General features: G+C 39.7%; 1 protein-coding gene across 1 annotated transcript; it reads right to left on the bottom strand.

The window, feature by feature from the left end:
* aspscr1 (ASPSCR1 tether for SLC2A4, UBX domain containing) lies at positions 1–18667 on the bottom strand. The gene is made up of 17 exons (XM_088342459.1): positions 18523–18667; positions 18259–18314; positions 17864–17978; positions 17363–17463; positions 15470–15527; positions 15330–15403; positions 14754–15270; positions 13087–13146; positions 12869–13008; positions 11906–11987; positions 11762–11828; positions 10815–10877; positions 10687–10739; positions 8344–8395; positions 8163–8232; positions 1987–2177; positions 1–310 (listed from the first exon to the last, which is right to left on the bottom strand). The coding sequence occupies exons 1-17, from the start codon at positions 18610–18612 to the stop codon at positions 300–302; spliced, it is 1800 nt and encodes a 599-aa protein (XP_088198585.1). The 5' UTR covers positions 18613–18667; the 3' UTR covers positions 1–299.
* Positions 18668–18704: the final 37 nt, after the last annotated feature.

Raw genomic sequence — 18704 nt, 5'->3', positions numbered from 1 at the left:
TAACTGTTCAAGCAGCATCTTTTATTATTGAACTTTTATATTCTTCATTCGGGTTGAACACAACAAACCCCAAAGTCTTTCTTTGCGCACATCAATGAGAATGAAATTTAAATCTTTCTCCTCATCGAATATTTATTCATCACTCCCGCTCGCAGTCATTACCTCCCGCAGTTCAAAGTGAGAGACGTCTTCCGAGTGGAAGTGTGCGGCTGTCAGAATTAAGGCTGAAGTGTATGTTGCCTGTGCAAGGCAGCTGACTATCTCTCACACGTGTGACCCCGTTCTTCTCCTCCTCGGTCTTATTTCTTACCTAAAACAACAGAGACAAGAACGACTGAGAGCAAGGGTGAAGAACATGTATGTGTGCAGGAAGGCTGCAACCGTTAACAACGAGAAAAGGAATAGACCGTGAATTCTGTTGTCAACTAATGTTGCAAAACAGATGTATATTCTTACTTTTTTTTCGTGGCAAAATTCAAGCACTTTCAAGGCCAATTTTTCATGTACATTCGAAGGAAAAACAAGCGCCGATCAAAAGAAGGTTTTTTTTGTGTAAAATAAAGTCGCTATTTTGCTGCTAGCACATACTTTGTGCCATTTAGAGCGGTTCCTAGCTTTGATCTATAAACTTTTTGTGCCATTGGGCTGCTATAAACTGACATCAATTCTGCTTCAACAATGCACGTGCAGCTTGGCTACGTCACAATTCAGAAAGGGCTCTATAAATATCGAGTAATGATTGAGTTCAAAACAAATAAAGGAAATACTCTATGTATAAAAAGCAGAAAAACGAGCCAAATTTTGACTCATTTTAATGATATAGATTGTCCGAAGCAGAGTGCATTCAATCTCTCAATCTAAAGAGACAGCTGATCTTTTGCTTTTTGTTTTAAATGTATTAATTTATATTTTTTTGCATGTTTTTCAGAGACTTTGCGTCAAAATTGGTTAAAATAGATTTGGAAATAGTTAAATGTTTGCATTTTATAATTTATTTATAACACTGAAGAGTAAATATTTTTAATTTTCACTTTATTGTTTCAAACATAATGGGATTTTGTGTTGTTGACTTAAAAAAATAATCTGTGGAGCCGTTTTCTCGAACCAAAAGAGCCGTTGCAGCCACAGGGTGCGTGTGGCTTATTTTGACAGGGTTCCAACACCATTTTCACGGCCAAATTCAAGCCTTTTCAAGGCCAACTTTACAATGTTTCCAGTATCATTAAAAGGGGAAATCCGGTGTGAATCATGAATTTTGCAGGTCCACAAATACTTCTGCAATTTACAGATGCGATTTTTTATCTTGTGTGTGCACTTATCAAAACATATAACTTCTAGATCTTGAATAAATCAGGGATATATTTGTGGATTTTAACAATACCTGTGTACCCGGTAAATATTTCTTAAGACAAATCTCTCGCAATACGTGTGTTGGCTAAAATGATGGTAATGCGAAGCTCACGTTTTCAGGTGCATGTAGTTCTTCACATTACATTTTAGCAATGGAAAACGCAGCTACCCTATTTTTGTAAATGGCCATAACAAATGTCCGTAATTGAGCTGTAATACTTGCACTAATACACATTTCATAGTGCACAGTTTAGGTGCAGCATGTAGCAAACTGTTAGCAAAAAAAGGTCATAGTTAAGCAAGTCATCTCCGTGAGTTATCTTTCATATGACTGGAAAGCGCTGGTTATCCCATTGTGAAGCGATAATATCGTGTTTCACTTTTGATGCACCTGTAGGGGGCGCTTTACGTGACAACACCATGCAATCGCAGTTGCCGTGTCGCACAGACTTTATTATTTTTCATTGTTTAATGAGTGGTCTGTCGAGTCAGACTGCCGAGAACCATGGTAAGAATTTTAAGCAATCTCAAGCACTTTAAGCATATTCCTGACCTTGAAAACACAATATAAAAATGAAAAGGCATTTCCAAGATTTTAAGCACCCGTACGAACCCCATTTTGAGTTCCAAACCTACCTGGCAGTTTGAGCCACTTGGGCACCTTTCCCGAGTCCAATCGGTCGGGCTTAGCGGCCTGGCTGTTTGTGGACGGGCGCTTTTGCTCGTCCTCAGAGCATGAGCTGGTGGCACTGCTTGAATTTGAAGGAGACGGCTGCTCTTCAATGAAAGAAGAGCCAGTGGAGGGTGTGGGCGGCTGGGGCATGCAGCTGGGATGTGGAGGGAACCATTGACATAAGGGACAGGTAGAAAAAGGAAGGTTGGCAACATTTTGCACTTATTTTTTTATAGAATTTTCAGGGACAACAGTGACAAATATGGGCCAAAAACAAACCATATGTCCATTTTCAATTGCCGTATTTTCCACATTATAAAGCGCACTGGATTATGATGCACATAGAATTAAAACTACAGTAAGGGCTGGGGTCGCACTAAAATAAACAAGTGCTGTTATTTGTGCATTTATTGATCAGTCAGAATACATCACTGGATCCCTATTGCTCTACATTGGATTCAACTGGAATCGAACCCGGATCGCGGAAGGTGACTCAATGAATCTTATCTACTAGGCCAGGGGTCAGAACCCTTTTGACCCGAAGAGCCATAAAAGCAAAACTTAAAAAGTACTTTTTTCCAGTTAGCCACACCATATATTTTTAAGACAGAATTTCAACTAAACACCAAACCCGCTCTCAAGACAAAAGCTAATTTTTCAATTTTATTTTATGACTTGTCATTTGATGATTTTATCATATCTAAGAATAATGCCAGAGCCTGCGTCCCATACCAATATAATATACCACCCAGAATTCGTCTCCTGCCCTTAGCTACTTAAGAGTGTTAAGGCTCATTTTGACCATCGATCTTGTTCTAAATAATGGATTCAAAACAACGTGCAAGCAAAATTCTTTTGTAAAAGTGTCATAAAAAACTGGAAACAATAAGGATATTGTCGTATTTACCTTTGGCGGAGACTGCACAGAGCGAGAGAGAGATAAGGGAGTGCCTTGCGCTGTGTGTAGAGATTAGCCCACCTCTACCGCTCACCCAATCAAATTGTTTTGAGCGGTTTGGTGGGGTTTTTATATATTTACAGTTCAATCTGAGTGTTTTCATCATAAAGTATCTCAACAATGAACATTCCTAATTTAATTAGTCTCATAGTTTAGTGAGGGTTTTTTAGCGACCTATTGCCAATGTTAGTGTGACAATCTGACCAACTGTAGTTGATACCTATATTTACTGGACTGAACCATTGATCTAGTCAGTGTTGCTTCGGCTTCACATGTACCTAAATCTGACTGAATTTACTCCACTTTGTTATGCCACAGAGAAATGTGTAATGGTTAAATTTTATTTCCGAGCCATATGTACTCATGAAAAGAGTCAATTATGTCTCGCGAGCCCAAGGTTCCCAACCTTTGCACTCGACACATGGAAAGGCATTTGGTGCCATCTCAACATCACACTATTTTAACTTGTTGATGTTAATATTGGCCATGCCGCAAGAATCGTGTCAGACATTGAGCCAGTCCATGGTAAAGAAAAGGTTTGGGAACACTGAAATACAGTATTAAGTCTTATATACGTCTTTACTGAACTGAATGAAGAGAAATGCATTATTGGTTCGTCCTGATAGATGTAAAATGAAAGAATGGCCGCATGTACTCAAAACGTTTGTCACTTACAGTGCGAAGTTTGAGCTGATAAAAAGTAAAACAAATTTCAGACCAATTTTTAAACACTTTCTGTGTTCTCATTTCTCTAACACATCTGGTACCGTGACTTAAATAGTGTGATAATGAGATGAGACCGAATGAATTTTTATGATTTGTCTGAATCCCCGGTGGACAGGATGGAACGATCTCCACGCTGCATTCCTAATTCAAGTTCTGTTTGCATATTTCAAACAAGTATTGTTGGCTCATTAAGTATTTTAAGTGTAGCAGCAGTTGACTACTTAGATTTTTCCTATTGGACCGAAAACTGACCTCATATTAGGCTTTTACCAGTACGATAACTGTCGTCCTTTATCGGTATCGTGTACCCCCTTAGTTAATAACTAGTGTTGACATGTATAGTGATTTTTCTATCCAGTAGTAGCAATACTTGGTCTTTTCTCCATCACTTTGTCATGTGCACAAGGAATGGGAAAGCTTAAAATTAGTCGCATGGCACAGTAAGTGTACAGAATGTTGGGATGTTCAGGAGTCGGTATCCTGAATTATAGTCAAAACAGTACAAATTGGGTTTTGTTTTCAGAATGTTTTTGTTGCACTCCTGCGTATATGCTGCCCTGTTGTTTTATTGTCTGGTCCTATCTTCGGTGTTTTTTCTTCCCGTTTTGACAACTACACTATGGATTACTTCTATCCTATGGACATGGGTTTTAACGCACAAGAAATGCGTGTATTCAAGGAATTTCAACTCCTTGCCCTGAAGATTTCTCGTGCCGGCGTGATGAAGGGGCCTATCGTGGAGGAAAAGCCGGAGCTAGCGAAGCGGCTAGCGGCGTTATAAGTCTTCGGTACCATCCGTAATCATGGTAAATGCGAACTCACGACCAAATAAGATCATCGAGTGCTGGTGGAAAACATCGAAGCGCACAGGGAGCGCAGTTGCTGTGTTTTGCGGAAACGTGTCTCACGTTTAGCATTCCGGACGCTAACGTGTAGCCACCCGGAGCTACCCGGAGCAATCCGGCTTCAACGCCGCTAAACAGAGACACGAAAGCCGGGGAGAATCGGAGAGGAGGCGGACTTGCTAACACGAGGTGGTGTATCCCTGGATTTTCACAAAGAAAAGTTTTCCATCTGCCGCAGGGATGTCGAATTTTTGGACTGGCGTGACGTCATCCACTTCGCTACAAGCACCCCTAGGGCATCATGTTCATCTGTTAATAAACAACAGGGTAGACTGCTGGAAGTGTGAATTTCCCTACGGGGATGAATAAAGTATCTATCTATCTATCTATGTTTAAGGCTGCAATAACTAATCGATAACATTGATTAAAATCGATTATTAAACGCGTTGACAACTAAATAGATCTTTGTTTTGTTGTATGACGTGATTTAGGGAGCCACTAAGTACTTTAAATCAATGCAAATAAGAGTGCGCACAATTCCGTTGTGACACTGAGTTGTAGAACCACTTTGGTCCATTGGAGGGCGCCAATACCATTTTTATGAAAAGTTAGCTTTCATTTTTTTTAATCTTTTTTTTTATTGAACATTGCATCATTACAAACAAATTTGCGATTAACATTCAACTTTGTAGTGTCAGACTGTTTCATCATGAAACAAAGTTAAGAATGTTCAACGGAACAGAAAGTGCTGCAGAAGTACAGCAAAAAAAATAATCAGAAAATGGTAAAATAAATGGGGTAAAAAGATAAATATTTACATTTACATTTTAACATACATGCTAAAAATGCTACACATGAAATTCAATTGTATGCTCTTTCTTTTTAGTTCTGTATGTTAAATCCAAATATAATATGATACAAAAGTCAATTCCATTGAAGTTGGGAAAAAGTTTAAAATGTCAGTAAAATTAGAATAGAATGACTTGCAAACCTTTTCTAACCCATATTTAAATGAATACACCACAAAGACAAGATTATCCATGTTCAAACTCATAAACTTTATTTCCATAAGCAAATAATGATAAACTTAGAATTTTATAATTGCAACAAGTGCCAAAGTAGTTGGGAAAGGGGCTTCTTCACCATTGTGTTACATCACCTTTCCTTTTAATAACACTCAATAAACGTTTAGGAAGTGAGGAGACTAGTTGTTGAATCGTTGATAGTGGAATCCTTTCCCATTCTTGCTTTATGTACAGCTTCAGCTGTTCAACAGTCCGGGGTCTCCTTTGTCTTATTCTGCGCTTTATAATGCGCCACACATTTTCAATGGGAGACAGGTCAGGACTGCAGGCAGGCCAGTCAAGCACCCGCACCCTCTTACTACGAAGCCACGCTGTCGTGAGACGTGCAGTGTGTGGCTTGGCATTATCCTGCTGGAAGAAGCAAGGGCGCCCATGGTAAAGATTCTGTTTGGATGGCAACATACTTTGTTCCAAAACCTGAATGTACTTTTCTGCATTAATGGTGCCTTCACAGATGTGCAGGTTACCCATTCCTTGGCCACTCATGCACCCCCATACCATCACAGATGCTGGCTTTTGCACTTTGCGTGCATAACAGTCTGGGTGGTTCTGTTCTTCTTTGGACCGGAGGACACGACGTCCACAATTTCCAAACACAATTTGGAAAACTGACTCATCAGACCACAGAACACTTTTCCACTTTGTATCAGTCCATTTTAGATGGGCTCGGGCCCAGAGAACCCTGCGGCGTTTCTGGATGTTGTTGATGAATGGCTTACGCTTTGCAACATAAAGTTTTAACCCACACTTACGGATATAGCGTCGAACTGTATTGACTGACAGTGGTTTTCCAAAGTGTTCCTGAGCCCATGTGGTGATGTCCTTTACACATTGATGTCGGTTCTTAATGCAGTGCCGCTTGAGGGCTCGGAGGTCACGGGCATTCAATAATGGTTTACGGCCATGCCGTTTACGCACAGTGATTTCTCCAGATTCCCTGAACCTTTTCACAATATTATGGACTGTAGATGATGATATCCCTAAATTCCTTGCAATTGTACTTTGAGGAATGTTGTTTTTAAACTGTTCAACAATTTGCTCACGCAGTTGTTCACAAAGAGGTGAACCTCGCCCCATCCTTGCATGTGAATGACTTAGCTTGTTCGGGTCTCCCTTTTTTATACCCAGTAACAACTCTCACCTGTTCCTAATTCATCTGTTCACCTGCAAATAGTTGGTTGATTTCCATTCATCCACTTTCTGAGTAGTTATTGACACCTGTCCCAACTATTTTGGCACGTGTTGCTGTCATCAAATTACAGAGTTGATGATTTTCTCCCAAAACAATAAAGTTTATGAGTGAAGACAATAAATATGTTGTCTTTGCTGTGCATTCATTTAAATATGGGTTGAAAAGAATTTGCAATTTACTTGGATCAATTTTTATTTGCAATTAACACACTTTCCCAACTTCATTGGAATTGAGTTTTGTATTTAGAGAAGTTGGTAGGTTAAGAGCATCTTATATATTTCGACGATTCCCATTGCATAGATTTTTGCGATTTAGGTCAGCGACAATAATAATAATAATAATAATAATTTCCTTGTATTGTCATTCTGTGTAACAATGTACACAGAACGAAATGTCGATTGCATCTGACCCGATGCAGCCGCAGCCAAGAGAGGGCGCCGCCGACCACTTTTTAAGTCTTAGGAATGACTCGGCCGGGGCGCGAACCCGAACCTCCCAGTCTCAAAGCGGGCGCCTTACCATCTAGGCTACTAATCATTGACTGATCAAACATTGCATTAATATATATCATATTAAGTTTACAGGCTTGAGGCGTTGTTGCTGTCATGCACTTTCTGGAAAGATTTCAACATGTTACCTAGTGTTCTCTTTTATTGATGTTTACTACGTGTACTGTGACCCAATGCTAAATCTATTCCACCCTGGTTGTCCTGGAAAGGGAATTACCACTTGTGAGGCCCCTTCTCAAGGTTTCTTTTATCCCTCACGCTGAGGATTTGAGTTTTTTCTTGCCCATATGTTGGTTTAAGATCAGGCGAATGTATAATTGTAATCCTGTGTAGTCCTTTAAGACATTTTTGTGATTAAGGGCTATACAAATAAATGTGACTTGACTTGACTTGCAGGTGTATGGCATATATTTGTATGTATTTTTCTTTATTGTCACATTAGTTAACTAAGACTTACATTTGTATTTATTCTTACATTATAGAATATTCTGTTGTTTTGTGCTTTCTATCCGTCCAAAACTTTTGAATAAAAGGAAGGGACTTGTGAAGGTCCAAGTAATCCGATTGATAATGATTAAGATTGAGAGTCTGCAAAAAAATGCCTTCATCCCCGCATAATGTGTTTCTTTGCGCTGCGCTGTGCCGCTAGGCAGGGCAAGAAAAAAAAAATCCGTATGCATGCTGAAATTATATCTTGCTCGAAACTCATGTACGGTGGTGCAAACTTTTTGTGTCTTTTGAAAAAAAGAAGACAATTTCACTCCTCAAACACAAGGGAAATTCTTTGGTTCAAGTGAATAAAGTGCACACCAGTATGTTTGTACCTTGCGATTGATTCATTTGCTTGCAAAGCCGAGACAGAGGTTTCGAGGAGTTCCCTCTTCAGGTAGATTTCTGTCGACACATATACACATGTAATAAAGAACACGCCACCCTGGAGTGGACCCCTGGAGTGGACTGCAAGTAATCAGGAAAAGCAACAACAACAAAAAACACAATAAGAACCTGTTTTTATGTGAGAGCCGAGGTACACCAGAGCGCCAGGAAAAAGGTCAGCCTGTCGAGAAAACATCAAGGCATTACATTCATTTACATGTTGGTTGACATTTCTGACGATAGAAATTCCATTTAAGTAATTGTGGTTTATTCAGTTTATCCACTAATTTAGTTTTCTGTCGAAATCTCATATTTCCTACACTGACAGTGGCCTTGAATGCCTTGCAAAAAGTAAGATTTACCGCCGAGTGATGGAGTTTGTTCTACTTTCCTTCCCCTAAGTTTTTGTCTTGACAAAAAATGTTTCAGTTACAGACTGCCCAATTCAAAGAATTTATGTTTTATGCTATATCTAAATGCTTTAAGGGTCATTGTGTATTATATGACCACTATCTACAGATGAAAACTAGTGTTAGAAAGCATAAGGAAAAATACAAACTACGGAGAGTCAAAGTGTTTACTCTGTTGTTTTCATGGCAGTAAGGGCAATCCTCATTCTAATTCTCCAGCTGGAGCACACAAAATTCACATTTTGTACTCCGGCTGGAGACATGATATTTTATGATCCTCCTCGTTTCGACAACTTAAAAAAACAACTCCTCAGCATGTCTTACGAAAAAGTGAAAAGTCCTGACTGTTGATTTTGTCACATGGATCAAAATGAAATATATTACCGTATTTTCCGCACTATAAGGCGCACCTAAAAGCCTTTATTTTTTTCAAAAGCTGACCATGCGCCTTAAAATACAGTGCGCCTTATTTATGGATCAATATTAATTCGCAAAGTCTTGCAACTAACTTGCCGCCGCCGACTAGATTTCCCCCGAACGCCAAGTAGTCCGCGGTGTATGCTGGGATTTATTTACCGGCAGTAGCTCAGGAGGTAGAGCGCTCGTCTTGGGATCAAGGGATCCCAGTTCGAATCCCGGCTCGTTCCGTGTTACATGTCGAAGTGTCCTTGGGTAAGACACTGAACCCCTAATACCTCCAATAAGCAGGTTAGCGCCTCACATGGCTGCAAGGCCGCTATTGAGAAATGTGGAGCACATTGTAAAGCGCTTCAGGAAGTCATTGACTTGAAAAGCGCTATATAAATGCAGATCATTTCATTTTCACCGGCATTTCATTGGCTAACCAATGTGTCAATCATCATTTGAATGGATCACTATTGGCTAAAGTTATTCGGAGGTCAAGGGGAGGATCCTTTTTATCATTTGCAGGCTGGCATTGGCTTGAACGGCAAAACAAAGCCTGCAATTGGCCCAAAAAGACGTGTCAATCATCAGTTGAATCGATCACTATTGGCTAGAGATATTCGGAGGTCAAGAGGCGGATCCTTTTTATCATTTACAGGCTGGCATTGGCTTAAACGGCAAAACAAAGCCTGCAATTGGCCGAAAAAGATGAATGCGTATAGCACGTGGCTGACGGCATACAGAAAGCATTTTTTTACTATTTTGTATTTGTAAATATTTTATTCTCCTGGATTTACTAAACTCACAGATATAAGAGGACCACGGCTGCACATTATTATGAACACGACTTTGGTGAGCTACTCCGGCTTTCTATATTATCCCTGTATCTTGTTTCAGACTGAACTCGATGTTTCTGTGATAAGCGGTGCAGATAATGGATGGAATGGAGTGTCTATTTTTAAATTAAACTCAATTCCAAGTGTTTATTGTCATATATACAGTAAAGTTGCGAGCGAAAAAGAAAATAGTAACTAAGTAATGGTTGGCATTTCTTGAATCCCAAGACTTTAACCTTCCGAATGATGGAACGATGCATTTGAGTGACATCGTACGGACACCGCATCCGCACGTGTTCTCGACACATATTTGCGTTTTTGCAAGCTTTGGGAATGTTAAGGGGGTAATCAGTTTGACTGAACGATCTGACTGTTTTGTCGACGTTCCCATTGTAGCGCCTTATAATCCGGTGCGTCTTATGTATGTCAAAAATAGGACCAAAAACTATTTTTTCGGGGAGCGCCCTATAACCCGGTGCGCCGTATAGTGCGGAAAATACGGTAATTTAGGCCATTAATTTCTGTTTCTTCAGTGTTTCAAATTGTACTGCCGATGGGGCTCAATGTGGGTGTGCATGTGTGTGGAGATCAAAGTGAGACTAGATCAAAGCAAGTCCAGCTAGTGGTCAATGACAGAGAAGGAAAAAACAAGTGGAAATTAAATAACAGAGACCAGCAGGCGGAAATGGAAACGTAAAGCGTTTTACAAGATAAGTCCGCTGGTGTGTTCGGGTGAAAACTTTAATATAACTGGCATCGTTTTTCTTGAAGCCAAATTTTCAATGAAATTTCTCTCTGAACAACCACCGGTTATTCCTTACCTGGATAAGTGTCGCGGAAGGATCGTCCAAGATTTTTTTGGGCGGTGTGATAACTGGAAACAATTAAAATCAATCAATTAAAATCAAAAGTATTTATATTCCATTTTATGGTATGTTTCGGCACTTACAGAGGTAGAAACTGAGTAGAGGATTCTCCAGGTGACTTCTTACAAAATCCATTAAAGCCTCAACTACAAAAAAACAGAAAAATTGCAAATCTTGGCATACTTCATTTGGATATTTTTTAAACTGTATGTTAACCCCTTCCAATAGTACATAAACAAAACGTTATTCTTTGAAATAAATGTGTTTGTTATTTTAATTACAGTCCTCTTCTCATGTATTTCAAATGAGAAACAAATGATTTAAAACATTTTCAGGGAAAATGTGGCTATATGACTTACTATTATAAATTTTATATAAATAAACAGGTATAAAGGCCCAGCATTTCTGTGATTGTTGTTGCCGGGCATTCTACTTTGGCGAGGTTGTTGGGGCCGTGGTTCGTGGAAAAAGCACCAGGGAGCCACTAGGGAGTACAAAGAGCCGCATGCAGCTTTAGAGCAGCTTTTACATGAAAGCAGATGTTTATTCATGTTGTTGATATTTATTGGGGGTGCCTTGACAACAAAAAAGAACTAAAAACAACCCCAGAGGCCTTAAGTACAACTTTATAAATTTTCCCAAAAATTGATTTTAGCCGTTTTGGAGCCTCTAAGCCACACTCAAACACAAACTTCCACTCCTTTGTGGTTCCCTGGCGTTTTTTCAACAAACCATGGCCCCAACAACCTCGCTCAAGTAGAATGCCCAGCAACGCCAACCCCGGCTGGTGTTATGTAAAATTAATAAAAATTATTGACATTAAAGTGTTTAAAGAAATGTACGTTTATATGATAGTTAATGTATTTTTGCTCATTAAATCAAATTTATATTTTTCCTTAATAAAGTTTTTTTTTTTTCAATGAAGAGGGGCAAAATAATACACAATGTCCCTTTAAGAACTAGTAGACCAAACACAACAACGTTATTGCAACACATATGGCTTGTCAGCTGATATTGTTTGCACACATACCTGTCTCAAGAGGCCTGAAGAAACCTTGCAGAACATGTCGATCTGGAAACTGAATCCTTAGTACGACCTAAAGAAACAGCAAAGTTAATTTATTGTGTGGGCTTCTCAAAATTGGAAGAAGCATGTATAATCCCGTGCACTTACTTTTGGGTATCTGTCCATTTTCTCCTTCAATTGTGCTTCTCGAAGAGATTTAGTCATGAGCGGTGCCTCCTCCAACAATTTCCTATAGACAAAAAGGGGGAAAGGGCATTCTTATTTTATGAGTTCTATAAATAAAAATGAGAACTGCACAGGATGAAAGAAAACACAAAGGAAGGCAACGAGTGAAATTACATGGTCTGCTTAAATTTATCAGGCGGTAATAGCAATCCTTTTTGAAGCATAGCACGCGTAACAGGGTTTTAACAAATGTTTTCAATAGTAGAATTCATGCACTTCATAAGGGCTTTCACAACAATTTTCAGATTTTTCAGGATAATTAAAAGAATTAGTCCGATATGAATCATGCATTTTGCGTATCCACACATATATCTGCGATTTAGATATGTGATTTTTAATATTGCGTGTGCATTTAAAAAAAAACATAAGACTTTGAGATATTTTGGGATCTGAACACTACATGTGTATATTTTTGAGGGAAATCTCTCCCCATACAGGGGTTAAAGAAAAATGACGTTATTATGTAGCTTACATTTTCAGTTGCAAGAAGTTTTTTCCATTATAATTTACCAGTGGGAAATGCAATCTCAATCTTTTTAATTGATACATAATCCCAGCACTAATACACATTTTATAGTGCTGTTTAGGTGTAGAATTAACCTGTCCTCTTGGGCGCGACACTTTACAGGACAGTGCCATACAAACTAATGCCAGCTGCTGTTATTCACCAGGGAAGAAGAAATGCAGTGGCAAAGCAAGGCCACAAGAGAGCAGTGTGGGCATCATCTTTAAACAGACTTTTTGAGAAACCTGAACAATTTAAATCATTTAAAAGCACTTCACCCAAAATTCAAGCAATTTTCTATCCTTGACACAACATTAAATTCAACAATTTCAAGCAACAGTACAGACCCTGAAGTCAAACAATTAACAATATTTGCTGACCTTTCGCTCTTTAGCTGAGCAAAACGCTTGCGCACGTCATCCACGGTCACTTCAAAGAAGTCATCTGGCAGTTCAACGTCATGTTCCACACGATGGGAGATGTGCTCCAGGTGATAGATGAGAGGTTCTCTCTCTAAGGGCTGCAGAAATGAAAAGTGAACACTAAGACAAAGACATGCGACCCACCAAAACTTCATCTTAAGATGTCTGGCTTTTACCTCTATAAACTTGACTTCTCCATCTATAATCTCATCTGAATTTTGGGCATTGGCTTGGTTCTGCAAGAGGATCTATGATTAGCTAATGTATATTTGAAACACAATTAAGTGCTCAGTGTGAAAAGTCAAAGGACTGCACGAAAAAATTACAGCTACCCGGTGCAAATTTGGAAGCGCTGATTCGGTGGCTGACTAAGAAGTAAACAAGTAACAGGACAAAACCTCACGAGTTGAATCTGTCTGCTTATTTAAAATAGCAAAATGACACATACCACATTTTAAAGGGACAATGCGTATTATTTTACCACTATGTTCTTGCACTACGTGAATAAATACAAATCCTCTCAACCTATGAATATTCTTTTTAAAAAAGTATGTTTATACCACAGGTGTCAAGCAGGCGGCCCGCGGGCCAAATCAGGCCCGCTAAGGGATTGAATCCGGCCCGCGAGACGACCCTCAGAGAAGCGCAAGAGAAAAACAAGCTGCAGGTTGAAATATGTCAACTTGATGTCGCCAAAGAAAGGTGCCGCGAACAAGGACACTGTACTTGTATTTCTTTCCCTCTCTCTCTCTCTCTCTCCCTCTCCCTCTTTTCCACCTCTTTTCTCCCACTCTCTGTCTCGGCCTCTTTCACTCTCTGTGTCTCTCTTTTTCTCTACCTTTGTTGCTCTTTGTCTGTTTCTCTCTCTGTGTCTTTTTAACTTATTTTGCTCTAACTTCCTTTTTTCCTTTTCTCTCTTTTCTCTTTCTCTCTTCCTACCCTTCGCGCTTTTTTTTCTCTCCTTCTGTCTTTCTATATCTCTTTGGATTTCTTTCTTCCGCTCCCTTTCTTTCCCCTTCTCTCACAACTTTTTATCTTTTGTTTCTCATGCTGTCTCCCTCTCTCTCTTTCTTTCTTTGTCCCGCCCTCTCTCCTTTTCCCTCCCTCTTTCTCTTATTTCTTTATCTCTCTTTTTCTTTCTCTTGAATCTACTAGTCCGGCCCCCGACAGAATGTTGGTTCTATCGTGTGGCCCCCGAGTTAAAATGAGTTTGACACCCCTGGTTTATACTATAGTACAGGGGTGCAAGTACAAGTTTAACACAAAGAGCCGAAATTTTTAACTGTGAGAGTCAAAGTGCCACACCACGCACTGACCTGGCATGACAGACAGACACACACAAACACACACAATTAAAAACATTATTTCCCATAACACACTCCTCTCCTAACAAGTATTGTTCTTGTGTTGATTTCAAGGAAAGTGTACACCCTCAAGACACACAAAAAAACTAAACATGAAACAAGGCAAAGAGCCACAGTATATAGAAAATATGATGAGGCAAAGAGCCGCATTCTTATTGGCCAAGAGCCGCATGTTCGCCACCCCTGCTATAGTTCATGTATTTTGGCTTAATATTAAATCAATATTTTTAACGGATGTATTTTACCACAAGGAAGTGCTTACTAATGCACACTGTCCCTTTAAGAAAAAAATGTTTAAAAATTGTATATATTGCTTTAACCCAGATATGTTTACAGTACAAGTTTTGCAAAAACAAAAAAGAGAGGGATGGTTCAGAATTTAAAAATGCTGTATAATTGAGGCACCCAGACGTTGAGGTACTAATGCACCTAACAAGAAAAAAAAAATGATTACAATCAATTTTTTTGGCATTGCATACCTTGGGGGCTGAACCATGGGAAGACTTGGCCTTTTTGGCTTTGGGTGATTCTACGGCAGATGCTGACGTTGATGGGGAGGATAAAAATGGGGTGAGTGCACTCCCAGATGTGGCTCCTCCTGGACCACCAAGACGCTGACCCCCTCCAGAAAAAGGAATGAACGACACTATGTGCTCAGACGAAGAAGATGATGACGTTGATGAGGACGACGACTGGGAGTTCAACCCTGATGGCCCTGCCTCCTCCTCATCGGCTTTTGATATTTCTCTCATTACTGCAGCCTTTGGTTCATTTCTTTCATGGAATTTTTTCGGTTCAGCCTCCACTGACTGAGCAGGGTTCGATTTTTTAACCGTCTCTTGTGTCACTGAGGTTTCAGAATGAGCGTGAATAGGACGAGACTGAGGCGCTGAGTTTTGCGAGGTTTTTTTGGCAGCTGGGGGCACTGGCACAACGGAAACTTGAGTGGTGTCCATGCAAACTTCTCCTGGTTCTTTGTCCTTTTTAAAGAAAAACCTGTCAAGAGTAAAACATAATAAAAATATATTTACTGATTCAAGATTATACAGACTTACCTGACAATGGCACTTCCTCCTGTAAGGCCTAATGACTTCAGAGTGGTCTTCTTGAGGGCCTCCGCTCCACACACCTACACACGAACACATTCTAATAACTAGAGGTCATACTGAATAATACTTTTTATGCCATTCCTTACCTCATCTCTCATGTAAACACACACCGGAGTGGACTTGGGCTCGGATAGCTCTGAAGCGCTGAGGTAAAGTGAGAATTGAGGCAGGGTCAATTCAAGAACAAATTGATTATTTAAAAACTAATGAATATAGAATTAATCAATAACTTCTTTGTAAAAAATAATTTATGAAAATTACTTTTATACAAGATTTTTTTTATTTCAGCTTCTCAAAAGTAGAAATTCACCTTTTTAATTATCTTTCATGATATATATATATATATATATATATATATATATATATATTTTATATACACATAAACATAGGGCGCCCGCCCCGAGACTGGGAGGTTGCTGGTTTGAGCCTCAGCCGGGTCATACCTAAGATTTACAACATTGTTAGCCATTGCCTCCCTGCTTGACGCTCGGCATGAGGGGGTTTTGGGGACCTAATGACTCCCAACGAAATGTTGCAACATATCAGTTGGGTTGAGCGAGGGGCCTGGGAATCCCCTTTTCTGTATCAATCTCCCAGAAAGAGTCGAAAATGTCAAATGTCTTTCATGATATAAGAAAAACTAACTATAGAATAGATAAAAACCAAACATTTTGGTGACTTTAGTACCGATTTTTTTTTGCCACAAAGTATTCAACGTTTTTCAGTATAAAATATTTGTAAGCCCAGGTGTCTTTGTTATTTTTTTTAGCCAATTTTTACAATTTATTGACCGATTTTGGGGTCTCACCAAAATAAATCCGTCCATCCATTATCTGCACCATTTATCCTCAGTAGGGTCAAGGGCGTGCTGGAGCCCATTCCAGCTATCTTCGGCCAGTGGGCGGGGGACACCCGGAACTGGTTTCCAGCTAGTCGCAGGGCACACAGGTATAGACAATTCGCTCACTCATTCACACCTAGGGACAATTCGGACCGGCCAATTAACCTGACATGCATGTTTTTGGAATGTGGGAGGAATCCAGAGTGCCGGGAGGAAAGCCACGCAAGCATGGGGAGAACATGCAAACTCCACACAGGAGGTTTGATCTCATGACCTCAGAACTGTGCCTCACACGCGTTAACCACTGCGACACCGTGCTGCCCCCAAAATTTATGTATGTCAAGTTTTGGTTTTTCCAATATTGTTCCTTCAAGAGCAGCACGGCGGCTGAGTGGTTAGCGCGTCCGCGGCACAGTTCTAAGGTCATGCGATCAAACCTTCCTGTGTGGAGTTTGCATGTTCTCCCCACGCTTGCGTGGGTTTCCTCCGGGCACTACGGTATCCTCCGAAATTCCAAAAACATGCATTTCAGGTTAATTGGCCAGTCCAAATTGTCCCTAGGTGTGAGTGTGCAGGTGAGTTGTCTGTCTCTATGTGCCCTGCGACTGGCTGGCACCAAGTTGAGGATGACCCCTGCCCACTGGCCTAGGACAGCCGGGATAGGCTCCAGCACCCACGTGACCCTACTGAGGATAAGCAGTGCGGATAATGGATGGATGGATTTTGATAAACAAAACAATTGTTTGAATAATTATTATGATAAGTGATTCCCGGTGACCAAATTCAATGCCCTACTCTGTTTGGTTGAATGGCATTTAAACAAAGCAAAGTTCCCCCTTTTACACAAAAATAAATGTCAGTGACAACTTCCTCTTAATAGGTGTAGACAATTTTTCCATGTTGAACTGAAACATAGAAAATATCACATTTTTTGCACAGATTAATAACAACCTATCTATTGGGCTTAAATCAGAAAAGAAAAAAAAATGCATATTGATGCAGTTTCCTTGAGATGACAGTTGTATGGACGACCCAACCTTGTTATTCTACCAAACACAATGCGGTCAAAATACTTTGTGCAGCGTTGAGGACATTAAAAAAAAACTTCATCTTTCAAAGGCAGAGGGCACACACTCACTTGATCTGTGGAAAATGTGTTAGGAGTTCCCAAAGACTCTGTCCACAAGAAAAGGAACCCTGATGACGAGAGCCATCCTCCATTTGTAGCGCAATCCGCACCTGAAAGATACAGTAGGCAAAAATACATGTAATCATACAGTTTTCAAGAATGACTGCGATAATTTAAGCTGGGTAAAAGCAAAATAAGGAATTATTAATTTAAGGACTGCACAAGAAATTCAAAATCATGAAGAAAACAAACAGTAGTGGATTAATTAAACAATCTTCCCAGAAGAAAACCACATTTCAAATAATTATGCATGAGTGTTTCAAAATAATTATGACTCCAGCCTCGAAGATAAAAAAGTAGGACACAAAATACCACAGGATGCTGTGTGTTCTAAAACCAGAAGGGTGTGCTTTTGAGGAAACATTACAATCGCCAAAAAAGTTAAAATATTTTGGGTTTGAATCCCTACAAGAGAAAATGAATTTTAGTGCCAACAGTTTTGGAAATCACCTGAGTATCAGATACAGTTGCCGTCCTAGTACTTGGCACCACCTCTAGCTTAGCATTGTTTGGCAGGTTGGCAAACCTCCATTGCAGCGTCAGGTCGAGAACAGTCCTTTGAAACCTGCAACCCAGAAACAAACCATATAAACATATCTCATTCTTATACAATGTAGGGAAGTCAAAATACCACTTGTGATGTGTAAAGTGACCTGAACTGCATGCCAATGAGATATATTATAGATTTGTTAGCATCAACGTTTAGGACCAACAACAGATTAAACATAATAAACGCAGCTTTATATATTCAGTGTTTCAAAGGCTCGTATGGAAACCCCAAACATGTTAACTTGAATATACTGTTGAATTCTTACCAACAGTAACTAACTTATTTTACTACTTACTTCAAGCCGTGATTGTTTGGATCGAATCCATGCTTCATGCAGACTTCCTCTAGAACCTACAAAAAATACATTTAGTACTAGAAATATGCAACAGTACAAATACGGCTGAAATGTAAGAATCCAACACGGAAGACCACATAATTTGAACTGTCACTGTCGCTACTGTTAGCAATGCAAGCTAACCGAGAGCAATATTCTATAAGGCTAAAACGAACCACCGCAAACATGAACAAAAAAATGAAATGTCGTTGAGGGGATAATCACCTGTAATAGCGATGTGTTTTGGGACACTTTGACGGTCTGTCTTCTTCCATTTGGCGTTAAAACCGTCACAGACGTACCGCTAGCTGCCATTGTTGTTTTGTGACGTCACTATTCATCTCAACAAACTTTATTGAGATCATAAAACAGACGTTTTAGTGTGCCTGAAATAATAAGAGGATATC

The sequence above is a fragment of the Urocampus carinirostris genome, chromosome 8 (genome assembly GCF_059441175.1).
Source record: "Urocampus carinirostris isolate Australia breed hairy pipefish chromosome 8, RoL_Ucar_1.0, whole genome shotgun sequence".
NCBI lineage: Eukaryota > Metazoa > Chordata > Actinopteri > Syngnathiformes > Syngnathidae > Urocampus > Urocampus carinirostris.
This window is presented reverse-complemented; position numbering and strand designations above follow the sequence as displayed.